This window comes from Myxine glutinosa, unplaced genomic scaffold (genome assembly GCF_964187855.1).
Source record: "Myxine glutinosa unplaced genomic scaffold, kmMyxGlut1.1 SCAFFOLD_2163, whole genome shotgun sequence".
Lineage (NCBI taxonomy): Eukaryota > Metazoa > Chordata > Myxini > Myxiniformes > Myxinidae > Myxine > Myxine glutinosa.
In genome coordinates this window covers 43220-65065 of record NW_027618258.1, presented here as the reverse complement: position 1 = coordinate 65065, position 21846 = coordinate 43220, and the positions used below count along the sequence as shown (strand labels likewise).

The 21846-nt window shown below is 50.2% G+C and overlaps 1 protein-coding gene across 2 annotated transcripts in view; it reads right to left on the bottom strand.

The window, feature by feature from the left end:
* LOC144889275 (5-oxoprolinase-like) overlaps window positions 1-21846 on the bottom strand; it is a gene marked incomplete at both ends in the record, with an annotated part of 71672 nt that overhangs the window by 14326 nt on the left and 35500 nt on the right. For both annotated transcript variants that reach the window (XM_078769349.1, XM_078769350.1), the window contains 1 exon segment: window positions 12807-13072. In XM_078769349.1, the coding sequence (XP_078625475.1) occupies window positions 12807-13072 (266 nt within the window).

Sequence of the window (21846 nt, the reverse complement as noted above, 5' to 3'; positions counted from 1 at the left end):
CGGCAGGGTCAATTTGAGGGGGGTCCTGATGACCCGGCCGAAGCGACCCCTGGCGGGTCGTGGGAGGGGGTCCGGTGAGGTGGTGGGCGGTCGAGTGGGGGGCACCGTGGACGGGGGACGGCCTCGCCGCGGCGGAAGGGCCACCCGTGGTGGGTGGTCGACGTCCACGTGCGCCGGCTTGAGGCGGTCCACAGCAATCCGGTCCGACCTGCCGCCGATGTCGATGACGAACGACTTGTCGTCCCGTCGCAGCACCCGGAAGGGCCCGTCGTACGGCGGCTGGAGTGGCCACCGATGTGCGTCGTGACGCACAAAAACATACTCCGCTGTGCGGAGTGCTGGGGGGACGTAGGACTGGGGGTCACCGTGGTGGGATGTTGGCACGGGGGCAAACCGTCGGGCGGCCTCCTGGAGGTCCGAGCGCTGGTGAGCTGCGGACCAGGGACTGGTAGCGTCGGGCACAAATTCGCCCGGGACGCGTAGCACCTGGCCATAGACAAGCTCGGCGGTGGATGCCTGGAGGTCCTCCTTGGGGGCCGTGCGAAGGCCCAAAAGGACCCACGGCAGCCGGTCGGCCCACCCGACGTCTTGAAGGCCGGCCATGAGCGCGGCCTTCATGGAGCGGTGGAATCGCTCGCACAACCCGTTTGCTTGGGGGTGGTAGGCCGTAGTACGGTGGAGCTTGATCCCCAGGTTGCGGGCGACCGCGCCCCACAGCTCGGAGGTGAACTGTGGACCGCGGTCTGACGAGATGTCCGCCGGTGCGCCGAAGCGGGCGACCCAGGTGGCGATGAAAGCCTGCGCCACGTCGGCGGTGGTGGTGGAGACGAGGGGAACGGCCTCCGGCCACCTGGTGGTCCTGTCCACCATGGTGAGCAGGTGTGTGAACCCCCGTGACGGGGGGAGGGGGCCCACCAGATCCACGTTGACGTGGTCGAAACGTCGTTCGGGCACGGTGAAAGGTGCCAGCGGGGCCTGGGTGTGTCGGTGGACCTTGGCCCGTTGGCAGGCCGTGCAGGCGCTGGTCCAATCGCGGACGTCCCGACGAAGGCCGTGCCAGACGAAACGCGCCGACACCAGCTTCTGGGAAGCTTTCCGGCCCGGGTGGGAAAGGCCGTGGAGGGAGGCGAAGATGCGGCGTTGCCAGGCGACGGGCACGATGGGGCGAGGCTGGCCTTGGGAGACGTCGCAGAGCAGGACAGTGTCCGCGCAGGGGATGTCGGCCAGGCGGAGGCCCGTGTCCGCCGCCCGGAGGGCTTGCACCGTGGTGTCGGTGGTTTGGTCCGCCGCCATAAGCGCAAAATCCACGCCCAGGTGGACCGCATTCGCGCTGGCCCGGGAAAGACAGTCGGCCACGGCGTTGTTTTTGCCGGCGACGTGCCGGATGTCCGTGGTAAACTCCGACACGGCGGAGAGGTGGCGCTGTTGGCGGGCCGACCATGGCTCCGTGACCTTGGCCATGGCGTAAACCAACGGCTTGTGGTCGACGAACGCCGTGAAAGGTCGGCCCTCCAGGAGGTGGCGGAAATGGCAGACGGCCAGGTGTAGACCGAGGAGCTCCCGGTCAAACGTGCTGTATTTGAGCTCGTTCGGCCGGAGCTGCCGGCTGAAAAAAGCGAGTGGCTGCCAAACCCCGTTCACCCATTGCTCATGTACGGCGCCCACCGCGTAGTCGGAGGCATCCGTGGTGAGGGCGATGGGAGCGTTGAGCACCGGGTGAGCGAGCAGTGTTGCATCGGCGAGGGCCCGCTTTGAGCCTTGGAAGGCCGCATCCATTGCTGCGGACCAGGCGATGTCGTGCTTGGCCGGCATGCCCCGGAGGGCTTCGTAGAGGGGCCGCATGAGCTGAGCAGCGCGGGGCACGAAGCGGTGATAAAAATTCACCATTCCCAGGAATTCCTGCAGGGCCTTTATGGTGCGGGGACGCGGGAACGTGGTGATGGCCTCGACCTTGGTTGGCAGCGGCACGGCCCCGTTCTTGGTGATGTGATGGCCCAAAAAATCAACGGCCGTCGTGCCGAAGTGGCATTTGGCCGGGTTGACGATGAGGCCGTGCTCGCTGAGGCGCTCGAACAGCGTCCGGAGGTGGAGGAGGTGCTCGGCCCGGGACGTGCTGGCGACGAGGATGTCGTCCAGGTAAACGAAAAGGAACGGCAGGTCACGCAGCACGCCGTCCATCAGGCGCTGGAACGCCTGAGCCGCGTTCTTGAGACCAAACGGCATCCGCAAGAATTCAAATAAGCCGAACGGTGTGATGACTGCCGTTTTAGGGACGTCGGCCGCCCTGACAGGTACCTGGTGATATCCCCGTATGAGGTCAATTTTCGAAAAAATGACCCGTCCCGCCAGACGGGCGGAGAAGTCTTGGATATGCGGGATCGGGTACCTGTCGGGGGTGGTAGCGTCATTGAGACGGCGGTAGTCGCCACACGGGCGCCATCCACCCCCCGGCTTTGGCACGATGTGCAGTGGCGAGGCCCACGCGCTATCGGAGCGCCGCACGATACCGAGGTGCTCCAACGCGTCGAATTCGGCCTTCGCTACGGCGAGCTTGGCTGGGTCGAGGCGGCGGGCCCTGGCGTAGACCGGCGGGCCCGTGGTTGGTATGTGGTGCTCGATCCCATGCCGTACTGCGACGGCCGAAAACGTCGGCCGCGTGAGGGCCGGGAACTCCGTGAGCAGGCGAGCAAACTCGTTTGCCGCCGGGACGGCGCATGCCAGCTCGGTCGGCGCGGAGCTGCTCAATGTGCATACCAGGGAGCTGAAGGTTTCAGCGTTGATTAAACGACGCCATTGGACGTCCACCAGCAGTCCGTGTGCGCAGAGGAAGTCGGCGCCTAGCAGAGCCACGGGCACGTTGGCGGTTACAAACGTCCAAGCAAAGCGTTGGCCGCCGAAGCAGAGGGTGACGTTGCGCGGGCCGAAGGTGCGGATAGTCGATCCGTTGGCCGCAACTAAGGAGGGGCCGCAAACCGCGGATTGCCTGTCCTGGTCAGAGGCGGGTATGACGCTCAGTTGGGCGCCGGTGTCGCACAGGAAGCGCCGTCCGGACGCTTTATCCGTGATGAACAGTAAGTTGCCCGTGTGGCCGGCGCTCATGGCTGGTAATGAACGCCGGCCCGGCCGTTTCCCGGCCTGCCGAAGGTGCACGGGGGTCGGCATGTCCGGGCCTTCTGTCCGAACCTGGCATGATAGTAACACCACGCTTGGTCAGGTGGAGGCCTCGGTCGTCGTGCCGGAGGTGGTCGGCTCGGTAGAGCGGCCGCCAATGGCGTCGGCAGTTCGGCCGTCGACCGTGCCGGGTGCTCGGGCGCCCTGGGTGTTGCGTCGGACGGCGGTGGGTCCCATGTCGCCGCTACGATGCGCTGTCCTGCGGCGGAGATCTTGTCGGCTTCTCTGGCAAGGGCCCGGGGATCTGTGATCGTCGTGCTTGCCAGGGCGAGGCGTACCGGGTTAGGCAGCTGACGGAAGAACAGCTCCCGGAACAGGAATGCCGGAGAGTGCTCGCCGAGCAGTGAAAGCATGTAGTCCATGCGCTCGGAAGGGCGCGTGTCGCCGAGCTCAGGCAGATCGAGCAGGCGCCGTGCGCGTTCCGCCGATGGGAGGGCGAAAGCATCGAGGAGCAGCTTCTTAATCGCGCCGTATTTGTCAGCGGCTGGCAGGCTTTCGAGGAGGCTCAGGGCGCGGGCCGCGGTAACCGACCCGAGCGCAGCTACCACATGGTGGAAGCGGGTGTCGTCGGCCGTGATGCCTCGCAGGGCGAACAGGGACTCCGCCTGTGCGAACCAAACCGCCGCGTGAGCCTCCCAGAAGGTAGGCAGTTTAAGGGCGACTGCCGTGTCCATGTCGATAGGTCACCAATGAAGGAGCCGGGGCTCCCACGTCGATCGGAAGAATGGACGCGACAAAAAGCTAGAATTCATCTGAGTTGCTTTAATGAAATCAAACACTCAGGCACTCTGAAAAACCGTTTATCAGTCAGCAATATATATCTATTCCGCCAGGGGGTTTGCCCAGGCCCGGCGCCAGGGGGCGTGGCCCAGCGTCCTGGCTGCGGCCTGGCAAGTTGAGCGCGGGCCTGGGCGTCCTGGACGAGCCCGGCATGGTGATCGCTCCGCGTCCTTGATAGGTGCAAGGCGATTGTGAAAACTCAGCGGCAGCCGCTACACCGTCATATTTTATAACACCTTTTTCTTCTTCTTCTTTAAAAGGCTGCTTTCGACTTGCTCACCAAATCAATTCATCCCAAAAAAAATATCCATCTCCTATAGTGCCTTTGTTCTACATTCCCTAAACTCTCCTGCACTCCATCCTCCATCCAGCGTCCTTAAACGTATTTTTAACTCGAAGGTCACAAGAAACTCATTTTGCAATAAATGTTCGTTTCCCATAAATCGTACACTTTCAAAAATCCAATCTCACCCCTCCCCTCCAAATCTTCCCCATAACCCCTCCCCTCCAAATCTTCCCCATCACCCCTCCCCTCCAAATCTTCCCCATCACCCATCCCTTTCAAATCTCCCCCCTTGCCCCCTCCCTCCTAAACTACTCCCTCACCCCTCCCCGCCAAGACGCCCCCTCGCCCCTCCCCTCCTAGACTCCTGCCTCACCCCTCCCCTCCAAATCTCCCCCATATCCCATCCCTTTCAAATCCCTCCCCTTGTCCCTTCCCTCCCAAACTCCCCCCTCACCCCTCCCCTTCAAATCTCCCCACCCTCATTGCTTCTCAATTTCCCCCCGCTCACTCCCCCTCCTCAAAGCGTCCTCCCCGCTTCTTCCCCCTTCAAACTCTCACCTCCATCTCCCCCAACCTTCTGCCTCGCTCTTCCCCCTCCTCAAATAACACCTCATTGTGGCTCACCCAATCACCATCAAACCTTTTGTCCGCCCCATCCTTCCCTTTCTCCGAGCTATTCTGAAATCTCTGACACACCTTCAACAGCTCTCCCTACCTCTTCCACCTCTTCCACATCTTACCCTACCCCTCCTCCCCCCTGTTCTGTATCTGATGCTCCCCCTTCCTCTTCATTAACGGTATGGACCTCAAACATCCGGTGCCTTCGTTCAAACTTAACTGATCTCTCCATACAGGTTGCTTCTGTCAAACCAGACGTGATCTGCTTAACAGAAACTTTCCTCCTTTATGATGTCTCTGATTCCATAGTATCTCTCCCGGGCTACTCCCTCCTCCGGTATGATAGACCTGAGCCTCGTCCTGGAGGCGGGGTTGCTATCTTTATCAAAAACTCTCTTCCTCACTCGCCCTGCACTGCACTCTCTCCACCTAACCCCCAGGAATACCTCTGGCTACGGCTTCCCCTTCGCTCCCACCTCTTGTTCATATGTGTGTTGTACCGTCCACCAAACAGTGATGACTCCATCTACATCTCGCTGTCTGATGATATGGACCAACTTCTATCTACTCATCCCAACTCTCTCTTCCTCATATGTGGTGATTTCAACTGTCATCATGCCAGTTGGCTGGGTGTGGGTACCTCTCTCACCAGCCATGGCTCCTCAGCAAAGGACTTCTGCGACTCACTGGGACTGACACAATCTGTCAATTTCCCCACCCGGATCTCAGTCAACGGAACATCTTCTCTTCTGGACTTGGTTATGACTAACTTCCCTGAAAATGTCTGCTGCTCTTCTTCTGCTCCGATCGGATCATCTGATCATGTGCTTGTTAAAGTGGACATCTCTCTGACCATCCTCAGGGAGCCTGCTCAGCGTCGACGAGTCTGGCATTTCACTCAGGCCAACTGGCACGGTCTTCAAGCAGCCATCAATCATCTGGACTGGTCTCCCATCTCTACCACCTCTGACATCAACTCATCCTGGGAATTCTTCCAAAGTAAATTGCTCTCTCTCATGCACAGATTTATCCCATCTCGTCTTCAGTTGTCATACCCTTCCTCCCGTCCATGGTACACGGAATCTTGTGGTGAGGCTGTTGCCCAGAAACAACTTGCCTTCGTCTCCTGGAAAGCAAATCCAACGGAAGGAAATCTCATTTCCTTTCACAAAGCCCGAAACAAGTGTGTGTCCACCCTCAGGAGAGCCAGGAAACAATATCTCTCCGTTCTCAAGACCGAACTCTCTTATCTGTCTCCCTCTTCCAAATCCTGGTGGCGTCTGGTCAAATCCGTTTCTGGTGTTTGTTCCCCCTCCATCCCCTCCCTTACCTCAAACGGCTACACAGCTGACTCCGCACGTGAAAAAGCTGAATGCCTCAACTCTGTGTTTGCCTCTAAATCTTGTGTCCCAAACCCATCCCTCTCTGTACCCACCATACCCAGTCGTACCCTGCTGCTCCTGGACTCCGTGTCCTTTCCTCCTGACAAGGTGGAAAAGTTTCTGTCAACCCTCGACTCTGATTCTGCAACTGGACCCGACGGCATCAGCCCACGGGTCCTAAAATCCTGCTCTGCTGCTCTATCTCACCCTCTCTCTGTTCTCTTCACCCTCTCTTTTGCTCAAGGTCAACTGCCATCTGCTTGGAAATCAGCCAACATCACCGCTTTGCACAAAAAAGGTGCAAAAACAGATCCTAGCAACTACAGACCAATCAGCCTTCTCCCAATTATCAGCAAAGTCATGGAATCCATCATTGCTTCTGATATGAAATCTTTCCTCTTCTCCAATGGCTTGATCTCTGATCATCAATTTGGTTTCAGACCAGGTCACTCTACTCTGGACATGCTGCTTCTGCTGTCTCAACAATGGATGGAGGTCCTCAATGCCAAACAGGAAATTAGAGCTGTCTCCCTCGACATATCACGTGCCTTCGACACGGTCTGGCACCCCGCTCTGCTCACCAAACTCTCCTCCTTTGGTATCCATGGAAATCTCCACGCATGGCTGGCGGACTTCCTCTCTAGTCGTCGTCAATGTGTGGCCCTGAATGGGTTTCTCTCATCTCCTCTTCCTGTTCAGGCTGGAGTTCCCCAAGGCAGTGTTCTGGGCCCCGTGCTTTTTCTGGTCTTCATCAATGATCTCTCTGACTCTCTCGAAAATCCTCTCTATCTCTTTGCTGATGACTCCACTCTCTGCCGCTCCATTCCTCTTCCCTCAGATCGGCAGTCTGCTGCCTCCTCACTCTCTGAAGACCTGGACAAAATCACAGACTGGTCAAACAAGTGGAACATGTCTTTCAATCCTGACAAATCTCACACTCTTACTATGTCTCTCCGAAAAGATCGACTGGACAACCCTCCCATCTACTTTCTCAACAATCCTCTCCAAGAAGTTCTGTCGCTCAAGATTTTGGGTCTCACTATCTGCCATGATCTTTCTTGGGAAAACCACATTTCCAAGCTGGCCTCCAAAGCCAGTCGCCGACTGGGCATCCTCCGTCGTGCGAAGTCCTTCCTCGGCACACCTGAGCTCCTCACCACATACAAGGCTTTCATCCGCAGCTCAATGGAATACTGTTCTCCCCTATGGGCCGGTGCTCCTGCCTCACACCTAGCTCGGCTTCACGCTGTTGAAACCAAAGCTTTCAGAATTATTGGAATCTCCCGCGATGAAGCTATCTCTGAGGGCCTTTCACTCACTCACCGCAGGCAGGTAGGTGGTCTTCCTGTCTTCTACCGACTCCTCTCCGGCCTTGCTCCCCCAGCTCTCTGTGCTCTGTCCCCCAAATATTCCTACAGGTCGCACAAGATCTGCCAGCAACCCTCTGATGGTTAAACTGCCGAAATCTCGGCTCTCCGCTCACCTTCACTCTTTCATTCCTCTTTTCTCCCGCCTCTGGAACAAACTCCCTCACTCCCTTCAATCCCACTCCTCCCTCCAGGTCTTTAAAACAGCTGTTCACCACCATCTCTTATCTTCCCCCATCCAAAACCTTGATCTTTTCTACCCCCGCTAATTCACCCCAGATCCACCTTGTTTGAAATTCCAACTTCTTTCCTGGAAGTCCTGGCAGTGTCCATATGTTTTATACCTCTCCCACTGCCCCCTTCCCACGCCCCCCCCCCCCCCAAAGCCCTCGCCCTCTCTCAGATCTCTCGATGTCTCCATGTCTCTCGGTCCCTGCTCTCAAATGTTGTGTTTGTGTCCTTCCCCCTCTCTCCCCCATCTTGTCTACCGCTCCCTATGTTATATGTTTTATGTGTCGGTTTGTCTTTCTGTGTGTTCATGTGATTAATGTTCGCTCTTTCACGAGCCTCGATATTGTATACAAAAAAAAAAAAAAAAAAAAAATAATAATAATAATAATAATAATAAACCATCTTCAGACGGTGTATATCTGAGCTGCCTCTCTCAATGGCAATGACTGATACCATCTGACAGAGTTTTACTAGATGAGTGACGTAAAAACCTCAATTTAATCCATTTTTAATTCATGCGGTAGCACAACAAAATGTGAAAAAGTCAAGGGATGTGAATACTTTCTGAAGGTACTGTATATTTCTATACAAAAATGTAAAGAAACAAGTAATAAAATCTTCTTTTTTTAACATGGAAAAGGATGTAGGGATGTTACTCCAAAAAGTATGTAAACAAGGTAGGTTGAGTATGTAAACCCAAAATCCAAAAAGTATGTAAACCTACATTTTACTTTCAATAATGGTTGTCCCAAGAAAAGTCAAAGTTACACTACATGACCAAAAGTGTGCGGACACCCCTTCTAATTAGTGGATTCGGCTATTTCAGCCACACCCATTGCTGACAGGTATATATAATCAAGCACACAACCATGCAATCTCCATAGACAAACATTGGCAGTAGAATGGGCCGTACTGAAGAGCTCAGTGACTTTCAACGTGGCACTGTCATAGGTTGCCACCTTTCCAGCAAGTCAGTTCATCAAATTTCTGCCCTGCTAGAGCTGCCCGGGTCATGTTATTGTGAAGTGGAAAAACGTCGAGGAGTAACAACAGCACAGCTCAGCTCAGTGCATACCTCCGCCAGGCTGAACAGTTTATGTTTTGTATCCCACTGATAGGCTGGATCTGGATTCGGACCTAAACCAAAATTTTACCGGCTTGTTCTAGTCACCAAAGCAACTCGTCCACCAAGTTTAGTTATAACTCGTCCATAACTTTTTTAAATATCATGTTATATATCACTTTTCGCCCGATCTCAATGGTGAAGAATCACTGAAAATTAAATAATTCTCGTATCCGCATTCATATTCAGATCATCACCAAAATCAAAGCGATGAATTCTTGTGACACACCCAACCGGTCCACCAAGTTTCGTCCAAATCCCTCCACAACTCTTTGAGATATCCTGCTGTATATCGTTTTTGCCCCTATCTCCCGATGGTGAAGAATCACTTTTAAAATTCTAGTAGCCGGATCTGGATCTGGATCTTCACCAAAATCTAATAATTTTGTTCTCGTCACATATGCTACCTCTCTGCCAAATTTTGTCCGAATCCGTCCACAACTTTTTGAGATATTTTGTTCACGGATAAACAGACAGACAGACAGGGGTGAAAAACATAACCTCAATCCACCTTTGGTGGCAGAGGTAATAAAGATCATGGTGTTGGATGGGGATGATCTGAGATGGTGGAGAACAGCTGTCTTGAATAACTGGATGGAAGAATGAGATTGAAGAGAATGTGTAAGTTCGTTCCACAATCGGGAAAGAAAGAGGAACGAATGAACTGAGGGGAGCAGTGATCCTGGATTTAGTTAGTTTCACTAGAAGGGGAATTATGGTGAACCACATGCACCCTGCAGAAACATAGGGGAATGGGGGATAAAGCATGAAAGAGCAGAAGATGGACAGACAGAAAGGAGGCGGTAAACGACAGACGATAGACCTATCTGCAATGGCGTAGTAATAGACCCAAAGACTCAGCTTCATTGCGTGCGATTCCAATGATCTTGAAGGCCTTGGTTTCCACTGCGTCAAGCTGAGCAAGATGTGAGGCAGGGGGTGCAGCCCAGAGGGGAGAGCAGTGCTCCATAAAGCTGAAGATGAATGCCTGTAATGTGGATAGCAGTTCACATGTGCCAAGGAAGGACTTTGTACGACGGAGGATGCCCAGTCATTGGTCGAAGCCAACTTTCAAATGTTGTTTTTCCAAGAAAGATCATGGCTGATAGTGAGACCCAGGAGTTTGAATGACTGAACTTCTTTGAGAGGATTGTTAAGAAAGTAGATGGGAGGGTTTGATATACGTTCCTTTCAGAGAGGGATAGTGAGAGTGTGAGATTTTTCAGGATTGAAAGACATATTCCAAGTGTTTAACCAGCTTGTCATTTTATCAAGGTTTTGAAGAGAAGGAAAAGACAGTTGCCTGCCTATCTGAAGAAGGAGGGATGTCACTGCAGAGGGTGAAGGCATCAGCAAAGAGATAAAGATCACTTTACAGAGACTCAGGGATTAGGGATTGATTAATATTAGGAATATGATGGGGCCCAGAACACTGCCTCTGGGCACTCCAGATTTTATAGGGAGAGGAGATGAAAAGATTCCCTTGAGTGCCACATGTTGGCCAAGAGAGTAGACGAAGCAAGTAAGCCATGTGTGCAGTTTGCCTTGGATGCGGTTGTTGGAGAAAAGGAAGGCAGAGAGTTTGGAGAGGAAGGTGGGATGCGAGACTGTATCAAAAGCACGAGTTAATGTTCAGAGGGACGGACCTGATCACATGATCCCTGGCATCGAGCACCTTCACCGATTGTTGGGTGAGTAGAAACAACATGTCCAAGGTGGAGTGACCTGGTCTGAAACCAAATTGGAGACCTGAGCTGAGGCTGTTGGAGGAAAGGAAGGATTTCATATCAACTGCATTGATGGATTCCATGACCTTGCTGATGAGTGGAAGTAAGCTGATAGCTCTGTTGGTAAGGGGGTCGATTTTCGCACCGTTTTATGTAATGCAGTGATGTTAGCAGATTTCCAAGCAGATGGAACATGGCCTAGCGCAAGTGACAGGGTGAAAAGAGCAGAAAGAGGAAATACAAGAGCAGCAGAGGAGGTTTATAGGACATGTGAGGTGATGCTGTCAGGTTCCATCGTATAGTCAGAGTCGAGGGTTGATAGAGCCTTCTCCACCTTCCCAGGTCCAAAAGACACAAGAGTCCAGAAGCAGTTGGGTATGACTGAAAAGAGTAGGTACCGAGAGCGAGGGGTTAGGGACACAAGATTGAGGAATTCTGCTTTTACGAGTGGAGTCAACTGCGATGCTCTTTGTCGTGAGGGAATGGATAGAATGGGAGAATAACCTGAGACAGACTTAGCAAGGTGCCACCACATTATAGAGGAGGGAGACAAGTTTGAAAATTCATTTTTGAGGTTGGACAGATGTCTTATGGCTCTCCTGAGAGTGAAGATGCACTTGTCGTGGGCTTTCTGGAATGATCTAAGTTGCCATCAGTCAGATTTGCCTTCCAGGAGGAGAATGCACGCTGTCTCAAGGCAGCTGCCTCACCACAGGATTCAGTGTACCAGGGGTGGAAGCATGGGTATGAAAACTGAAGACCAGATGGGATCAATCTTTTGTATTGAATGAATAATTTTTTTTTTTTTTGGGAATGGGTGGAATCTTTTATTCGAACTTGCCAGTGGCGAATGTAGGGGAGAAGGAAACTTTAAAAAATTTAAAAGATTAATAATTATAAGAATTATAAAATTATGAATGCAATTTTAAGCAAAATATATCAAAAAGTTTAAAAAAAACCCTGTCTGCATTACGTGCAAAAATTATATTGCAATTATATTGCCCCCCCTCCCCCCCCCCAAAACAAACAAAAAAAAAACCATCCCAAGAAAGTGAGAACAACACAAATAAATAAATCTCTATTTGATACTGCAATTGGCTAATTTTGGGGAAAAAGACGAATCTGGTAAGTCATGGAAGTCTGGCATTTCCGCTTGTTCAATAACTCTTCTTCTAAAATTTAATATTGGAGAATTACATATCCACGTCTTTATATACATAACGACAAATCATTATCGGAAGGAGAGCCTCGTTTGGCATTTTGGAAAACCCATCAGAGTTGAGATTGTGTGTAGGTTTATATGATTAGAGACTGGAATATGAGGCTCTTGAACCCGACTGCAAAATAAAATTGACAAGTGATGTGATACGAGTGTACTCTCAACACGATCCATGCACCAGTTTTCCTATGGCTGATTATATAAAGCTGTCTTTTTAAAATACGTGATGTCACATGAAACACTTAACAATAACCGTGCTGAGGTGGTTATACAGAAGTGCTATGTACCGAATCCACATTGGAGATCAGAAGTAAACAAACTACCAACAAACTTCTCCCATGGGAATAGGAAATGAGCAATCATCCATTATGAATCACTATGGACACGCACATCATGCACATCAATAAGTAATCATTGGAATGGTAGGAGATGTATGTTTCACATTTGTGGATGTCATCGAGCTCTAATCCTTGTGTAAAAGTTGCGACATCCTATTCCATGCCAATACAAAAGGATACAAAAACAGATTGCTGGACAATAAGGGGCGATTCATTATATCTGGGTAATGATCACTTTGAGCTAGCTACACTTTATAGTCAAACAAAACTGTCAGCGATTAAGAATGGATCCATTACAATGACCAGTTGAGATTCTGCTTGATGAATAGCCTGATCTGTTGAGTTTGTCGCTGATATTAAGTTTTCATTCAAGGCAGTTCATTCCCTCAAAAATTATTGGTGGAAGTACAGGAAATGAAGTGGTAAGGAACCACCCACTGAAACACATTTAACTGCAAACACAATGAAAGTTGTAAAAAAAAGAAGAAAAAAAAAGAACAAAGCCTCCAAATAAAAGTCAGAAAACAATAACAACAATGTTTTGAAATTTCAAAATGTCCTTACTTGGGTGAGCGCACGAATGGGCCGACACATGGCTTCATTGGCCACCCGAATGAACCCCATGGCCACCTCTTCGACAGTCAGAGGGGTTGAGCCAGGTCTTCGGCTTTCCGGGCACTGGTTCACTAGCCGTGCCATGGTCTCAAAGGCCTCTAGGGCCTCCTTCTTACCCAGAGGTTCATCCTCAGACTTGCCGAATATTTTTGGGAAATAATTTGGCAAAAGGCGCCCAAGACAGAGGTTTGCATCAGTGACAGTCAGCGGTCCACCTGTAGAAAATCCCAGAGGGTGATGGATATTGTGATTGCAATCTTCTACATTGTTCCAAATGTTAAAATGTACTAGAAGCTACCGTTTATCAGTGAATAACTCTACAATGAAAAAATATTTAACATTCTTGAAGAAAGTAAAATTTCTTCCAAGCCATTTATTTGCTTATTGGTTCAACAAGTGTCTTTCAAACTGCAAAAAAGATGTTTCTCCTGGTTTAAACTTACTTATTGGAGATGCTTTGCATGTCCTGTGACAATTACAACTCTCAACACATACCCGTTTACTATTTTTACAACTTCTTTTCCTATAAGAGCCAATTTTTGTATGTATGTATGTATGTATGTATGTATATACATATGTATATACATATATATATATATATATATATATATATATATATATATATATATATATATATATATATATATATATATATATATATAGATATATATATAGATATATATATATATATATATATATATATATACACGTTATGTTTGTAGGGGTAGGGATACTTTAGACCAGGTAGATTTGCATAGGCAGCATGCTCCGACTGTCGTGAAGAAGAAGAAGAACCACCACCATGTAATAATTAGAGGACCCGTTTAGTCCGCATGTCGGATGAAGTTGTATATTTGTCCCCGTCACGAGGGGGCGGGGCATGTTATTTAGCTCGGGGATTAGGTTAAGTAATTCCCTGTTCGTCGTTCCCTTGGTGATTTATCCTTTGTCCCTTGTGGCACCGCATTAGACAGTAGCGCAGGAAATGCCCATTAACTACACTAAATAACAATAAAACCAACCGGAAGCCAGTTCTGAGCACTGCCGATGGACATCACCAGCTACATCACCACAAAGGTCGAGCAGGCCGAGAGCCACGCCAAGAATGACAGTAATTGGGCGGGAGTTCACCAACAGGATGGCCGGGGTAAGAAGCAACTCGCTGATTGGTAGAGGGAAGGGCGAGTAGGACTGCATCACGAGAGCGGACTTCGTGTGGATTGGTGGAGAGTTGGACAATGTAGCGGTGGACTGCGAGCATTGGTAGAGAGGCACAGATGATGTCACAAGACGATCAATAAAATAAGACTCGGACCGACATTTTCTCTCTTCTTCTTGCCCCTCACGCTTTCCTCTTGCCCTCACGCCTTCCACTTGCCCCTTACCTCTCTCGCTTCTTTGTTCTACTTTTGGCTCTTTGCTCTGACGGTGGTCCTTTGTTCATGGGGAAGGCTTCATCGCGGCTAGGAGTTTGACGCGCAATGACGACGAAGACAAGCGCGGCTGGAAGAGCGAATTGCACGCCTGCTCGTTCACTTCGCGCACCGGGCTGGAAATGAGTGGACCATGCAGCGAGGCCTGGCTTTGCGCGTGTGCAAACGACAAGCGGTTTCCCGCCAACACCAGAGCCGCGTCGAGACTGTGCGCTGGGGCCTGGAAGAATTCAGGCGAGACGCATGGCCAATTTGAGCTAAGTGCCACAATAAAACAGTTATTTTATTCATTATCTTTCCCTTCGTCTGTGTTCAACTCTGGTGTGGGGGACGTCCTGTTTAGAAATTTAGTTTACAATCACGTTTTCCTGGTATCGGCAACTTTTTTAATAAACCTGTTTCTTTTTGTACATTTAAACCCGTTTTGTTTGAGTTTATTTTTCGCAGGTTCGGGAACTGCCGGCGGACAACAGGTAAGATCCTTCATCTTCCCCTCCCCTTTCTTCCCCCGCATATATAAAATCCGCATTTGATCCTCGCCCCGGAGTTAAAGCTTGCTCAGCTAATCCGTTTCCTGGTTAAGATTTTAATCGCCAGGAAAGCGACAATATATAAAGCAAACGGTGCTGTCTGTCCGTGCGTTCGTCTGTCTCCCATTTACGGTAGCTGCTTCCCGCACTGCGTTTGAAAACCTGCTGATTGTTTATTTTGCATTTTCATTTCACTTTTCTTGATGCAGTAGTCAGTCACTTTATTGTCACTTCCAGGAATATTTAAAATCAACATGAACACCTGGATTAAAGTAGATTTAATATAGATCTTCATAAGGGTGGTCCACAGATATATGTAATATTTAATACATGCTTCACAAGGCTGCCCTTGTTGCTATGTTTATAAAGATCATATGAACCAAATATGAGGTCAATTGGAACTTATTTAAAGGTTGCTCAAAAAATAACATTTTTAATTTATCCTGTTTTTTTCAGATGGCAGAAACTCGCAGCTCTTCCACAGTTTGGTTGCTGGGCAAGTCTGAAAAGGAAATAATATGTGGGGGACTACCAACCAAAGGACACAAATTGCAGAAAATGGTGTACCATCACATACAAGAACATGATACAGTTCATGAAAGTGCCAAACCTAGTGTACAAGCTGCGTGTGCATACTGGGAGAAAGCACGAATTCCAGTGCAGAGAGTAGATTCCTGTGAGTACCATCTTTTGAAGTTGTATGATGCCTACAAACTGGTAAAGAAAAATAGAACCAAGACATTCGCAAACTATAGAGTGAAGGAGCAGATGTTCAAAGATGATCTTCAATCCCTCTTCGATATCTCACCAAATGATGCGCTTGAGAAAATGACGAATGAAGAAGACAAAGCATTCCTTATCATGCAGCGTGAGGATCCCTCAAGTTCACGTATGGGATCTGTGGACAACACTCTGGCAGTGAAGGAGAACAGAAAGTGTATCAGGCTTGAGAATTAAGATAAAAGAAAGAAGAAACATGCTGCTGAGACTCTAACAGCAATGCAATCTGTTCCATCAACATCGGCTGTGGTTGACGATGATGATGAGTCAGATTGAAAGCTCCGATTCAGGGGACACGAATTCAAACTCCAAAGTCCATCTTCTGCCAAACAGGCGAAAAAGGCTCCCATCAAGGTGATCACTCCAGCAATAGTGGCAACTCTGGACAGAGTAAATCTCTCAGATCGGCATGCTATGTTTGTGGCCAGTGCTTTTGCACAATCTCTTGGCCATACCATTGAAGACAAGTGCAAGCCAACAATAATAAATAATTTGAGTAATTGAAAATATATAATTATCTATGAATTGATGTATGATGCTAAAAATTCTGTATCTTATTATTCATTAAAATTTGTCAACATTTTGAGCAACCTCTAAATATTGTCCAATCAAGCTCAAATTTTAACCACAAACTACTTTCTTCAATAAGAATAGGGGCAGGCTTGTGGAGAAATGAAAATCCAATCTTCAAATTTTTGTACCACCCTAATCTTCATGGAGTAACACAAAATTTTTAATAGCTCTATTTCCCCTCTTTTTAGACAAATCCAACCTCCACCGCCCGATGTAGCACCACCATTTTGCGGTGGGCTGTGTAAGTAACTCAGAGCTTTGGCTCTGAGTGAAACCAAGAGTGCAACATAATTAACCCTTTTAAAGTCCATGAAATAATTTAAATTGATAGATCAACTTAAATTTGCCTCGTTACTGTGGGCGTTGCTTGTAATCCTATAATATTTTCACGTCTGTGGCCGATGAAAACCAGCCTTGGATGGACAGCCGAACAGTCAACTCCAATGCAGCAGTTCAAAACTTGGCAGTATTATTTTTGGCACACGCGGGCGAAGAAAACCAGGGTGCTTGCCTCAGATGGAACCACACGGGGCTTATTCCTCGAACCCACAAACACTGATATGATGCAAGGAAAATTCACAATACAAGAAATGAATTGCAACAATAAATGTTTTAATGAAATAATTGCAAGACGGTAAAATGTCAAAATTAATGTTGAGGTAAAAACAATAGTTCTACTTGAAGGACACTCCACGCTGACAAATACAGACACACTGGGGAAAGATAAAAGAAATGTCCCCTTTTTATGGCACTCAGCTCTGGTCTCGGCTAGCACTTTTTTGAGGTCGGTCGACGAGGACCGCACATCATCACGCCCGAACAATGGTGCTGGTCAATCACGTGCGCACCCCGAGCCACGAAGCGGCAGCAAGACGTCCTCCTCTCTCTCTCTCTCCTCGCCAGGAAGCACAGTGTGTCCACAACTCCCCAAAGATCACAGCGTCAAACAAGAGCCCCTCCTTCAACGCGGCAAAGGTTCCACAAAGCTCCGTTGTTCTCGTCCCAAGCACACCCAAGAAGAGCGACCATACGCCACAAAGCCAGTACCAGAAAGAGCGAGAAAATGGATTCTTCCTCTTTACTCCTCCTCACTCCTCCTCACTCTCGAACCTTCCAGTTGTATCCGGTCAAATCCCATGATTGGGGTTAGCTGGATAATCATCACCAACTGTAGTAAGCAACAGTGAGCACTGGGATGTAGATACAGCACAGGTGTGATGGGCCAAACGGCCTTTACCTGAAGCTGAATGAACACTGCAATGACATTAACTTCTTCAAGATACTGCTTTACTAAATCCTTAATAACGGTTTTTAAAACCTCAGCTACCGGTACTGAGGCTACATTTATTGTACAACTGCATCCTGCTTTCGTCGATTCTCTCTGAAATAGGAAGTCCTACAAAGGTCATCCCAATAATTGTCACTTCACCCCCTCTATGACGGGGAGAGGCATTCCGGGGGAGGTCGAGAGGCTCTCCCCAAGCCTCTCGACCTGCCGGAATGCCTCTCCCCAAGCGCCTCTGAAACGACTCACGCACGCTCCCCTCGGCACCCCATGGCGCACAGGTCATGTGGGAGACAAAAGGGGGACAAGAGAAATGAGCAAGGGGTAAAGTCACAAGGGTACACGTCAATAAGGCAATGCAAGGCGAAATGCGTACGGAGAGCGAAATGAGAAAGCTCGTCCCTACCGTACGTCACCCCCCTGTCACCTACACTACCCTTGCCCTTACCCCATATGTACAAAAATCTACACATTACCAATCCGTCGCTACCGTCACATCTTCCCCTTATTTCTCCTATACCAAATTCGTCTTCACTCCCCCACTATCCAAAATTTGCCTTCACCCAATTCGTCATCAATCCTCATAAGGAGGGAGAGATGGAATTACGCACAATGTCACACCCACTTCATGATGCGTCTCACAATCCAAAACATTTGCATTAATGAAAAATAATAAAACATGGCATGGTGTGGAGTTACCTCATCTCAGGTGAGTGGATGCAGATGGTGCGAGGAGATCCTTCATCCTAACTATCCTCTAAATGATTTTAACACACTTTACACTACCCGGGGTCTCTCCCCGCCAATCCATTGGCCAACTTACTCTATGGGTTCTAAAAACCAATTCCCATTGACCAAACTGTGGTGCCTCTCAATTTGGGGTCTCACTCCCCCGATTCATCTCCCGGTGCCTTCGCACAATTTCTGGGCTGTGACGTGTAGCTCTCCCAGCAGGTCTACCCACCTGCACACCTCCACCACTGCAGTTGCCTCCGAGCTTACCTGCTCCTTACCCTAACCTAACTACCTGGGGAAGGCCCTCTGGCGCTCTCCCCACTCGGTGCCCTCTCTGGCACTGGGCTACCCGGGTCCGTCCTCCGGATCCTCGGGCCCCACTGACACTAACGGCTCCCAGAGCCCACCTGCGGCCTCACCTGGCCGACATCCTCACAGTGGTGGAGTGCCCAAACCAACTACACACACTAACAGGCTACACGCCTAGCCATTTCCACAACACTAATGCACCCATCCACAATACCATTCTGCAACCGCACCACAAATGCCAATATCCAACCACAATTTACCTATACCCTCTACCTAACACTTACACTACCCGCCCCGGGTACTCGTGAAAGGGGTCCACTCTTCCCCCATCCACACCTTCGCACCATGCATACCACCCCGTACCACTTACTCCAACTCTCTCCACACCACTCATTCTCTGCTCCATATATTCCACACACCTGTACTTGCACACCTGTGCTCTCACACCTGGTGCCACCTGCACCCTTCTCTCCCCAAGCGCATTCGCGCTGATCCACAACACTCACTACTCATCCACTGCTCCACACACCTGTCCAGTTCTCACACACACGGCATCATCTCATCTAACTAGTCCCCTCTGAAACTCGCGCTTCCCAGTCGTCCCTTTAAACTATTGCGCTCCCTCGTCATTATAATCCACACTAATCTACCTGCGTCCCCACTACAGGTATCAAGTCTCCTACTTAAATCTTGTCACCTGATGTCATCTTCGCTAGATCCCTACACACAATATAACCTAACCCACCCGGGCTAGTTTTCACTGCCATACACCCCATAAACTATAGCGCATTTGCCCCACTATAGGAAGGGTGGCAGGGATGCCACCCTTACCCACCGGGCCCATCGTTCACTACCAATTTTGCACATCAAATTTCAACAAATCAAAAATTTGCCAATCACTACCCATCATCTGCCAATCATTACTGCCACTCCTTTGCCAATCATCAAATTTTGTTTTTCTCTAATTTTGGGTCCAAAACACTAACCTCATCACACAGTCTACTCACTAATGCCTCTCGGTGCGCCAATTCCTGTCCAAAGCCCGGCATCGTAAAGCCGAGCAATGAATGCGGGTTGTTTGGTGCCAGCGGCTGGATACGTCCCGCATTCGGTGCAGGGAAGGAGGTTTACCCGGGCCGAGATCCCACGCACCATCTCGGCACGGAGCCATCCCATGGCCCGATCTCGACCTGCCGGAATGCCTCAACAAAAAGTGGTCGCCATGACGACCCTTCCTATCGGGCTGCCCGCTCCGCCTAGTGGAGCCCGGACGCGGCCGTTCCACGCGAGGCCCAGCGTGGATCGCGCACGGCGGTCCTTTCGAACCCGCCGTGGCTCGGATCCCCGCTGGTCCTCGCGGCACGCGAAGCTGCCCGACGCGCACCGAGGGCCCGATTCGGCTATAAGTCGTTCTAACCTCTAACCCGGTCACCGTCGATGCGTCACCTGGATGCTTACAAGCATACGCTACCCCTTTCTTGCTCATACATGCAGCCGTTTCCATGCTCCTCGTCGTACCTTTTCTTACACACCTCGGTACACTCATTCCACTCCCAGCCTTGGTCTCACACCTGACCACCGAACACTTTGGCACACATTCGTCGCTCGCACACCTCACCAACACACCTCTTCGCGCCCCTTCCTCGGTCACCTCCTCTGTGACAACCACAGGTGTGCTCTCACCCGCACACCCAACCACGTGCCTCACTACCAATTCCAGCGTGCATTCCCACACACGCTCTACCATTCCAGGTGTGCTTCCTTTCTCACCTGTCACAACCAACTCACGCTCCGTGTCACTCTTACTACTCTCACCTCCACTCTTGACAGCGCACTCACCCTTACTCTCGACAGCGCACTCTTTCCTCATGCACCTGTCCGTTACACACCTTTCTCGCGCACACTCTCCCGTTACACCCTCTGTAACACTCACCACAGGCGTGCATTCTCCCTTTACACCCTCCGTAACACTCCTCACTACGCACTTCCATGTGCTCCCTCGCACACGCGCTACGACCGACTCACTCTCGCCAGCACCCTCACTCCTTGGCACGCACTTTTTCCTCACACACCCCAGAGTCGGACTTTCTCGCACACCTCCTTTTTCGCACACCAGACCTGTCGCACACTTCACCAACGGCCTCACGAACACCCGGGTCCATCTCGACCCCCAAGCTTCTTAAATCCCCTGGCGCGTCATACGCACGACCATATTGGTCACCACTTACACCGGGTCCTCTTCCTCTTCGCTTCTCCATCACCTGCGAATCCCTCATCCGGTTAATGAGCACATCATCACGATCCAAACACAGACTTTGGACCAATTCTTTTACCTCCTCTTTTATCTCTTTCTTATCCCCTCTCCGTCGCTTCTTAATTTCGCTCACCCCTTCTTCCACTTCTTCTAATTTCTGCTTCACCTCTTTTATTTCCCGGTACGTCTCCTCAAGTTCGTCCTCTAAGGCTACCTTGACCGTTTCCATGTGCGTCCTCACCTGCCGGTCCTTCGTCTCCATTACCTCTGTCACCTCGTCCAACCTCGTTGTCAATCCCTCACGTACCATCTGACATTCCCTCTTCGTCGCTATCAAGTCATCTTTTAGTTCTTTCTGTTTCGCTTTTAACCCTCCTAATACCGCAGTGTTCCTTTGAACCTGCTCCGTTAGTCCTTGTTGTCCCTCCGTCAGCTGTTCCACCTCCTGCGTCAGGTCCTCTATGCCCCCTTGTAACTTTACAGTCCCCTTTCTCACCTCCTTCTCCATGTGCTCCTTACAGTGCCTCACCTCCTCGCGCACTCCTCCGACCTCCTCACTCACACCTCTTCTGATCTCCTCTCCCATCACTTGCATCTCCTGCCCAGATGCCACCCTCATCTGCTCCATTTCCTCCCTGTGAGCATCCAGTTTGGTTTCTACCCCCATTCTGACCCCCTCTATCTGCTGCCCCATTTGTTTAACTTCCCTTTCCGCTTGGTCCCTCATGTCCCTCAATTTGCCTTCCATACTGTTTTCTAACCCCTCTAACCCCTTTTTCATCCCTTCCATTTGATTCTCCTGAACGGCCATTCTGTTTTCTACCCCCATTAACCCCTCCTGTATTTCCCCCAATCTATTGTCTAATCCCTCTATTCTACTCCCTAACCCTCTGATCTGGGCCCCCATTTGGCCCTCCAATCGCTCACCCTGAGCATCCATCCGGTTCCCCATTACCCCCATTTGGCCCTCCAATCGCTCACCCAATCGCTCACTATCAGCCCTCATTTGCTCACTATTAGCCCCCATGTCCTCCCTCAATTTCTCGCTATTCTGGGCCATAAGGGCCTTCATTTGTATTAAAAAAAGGTT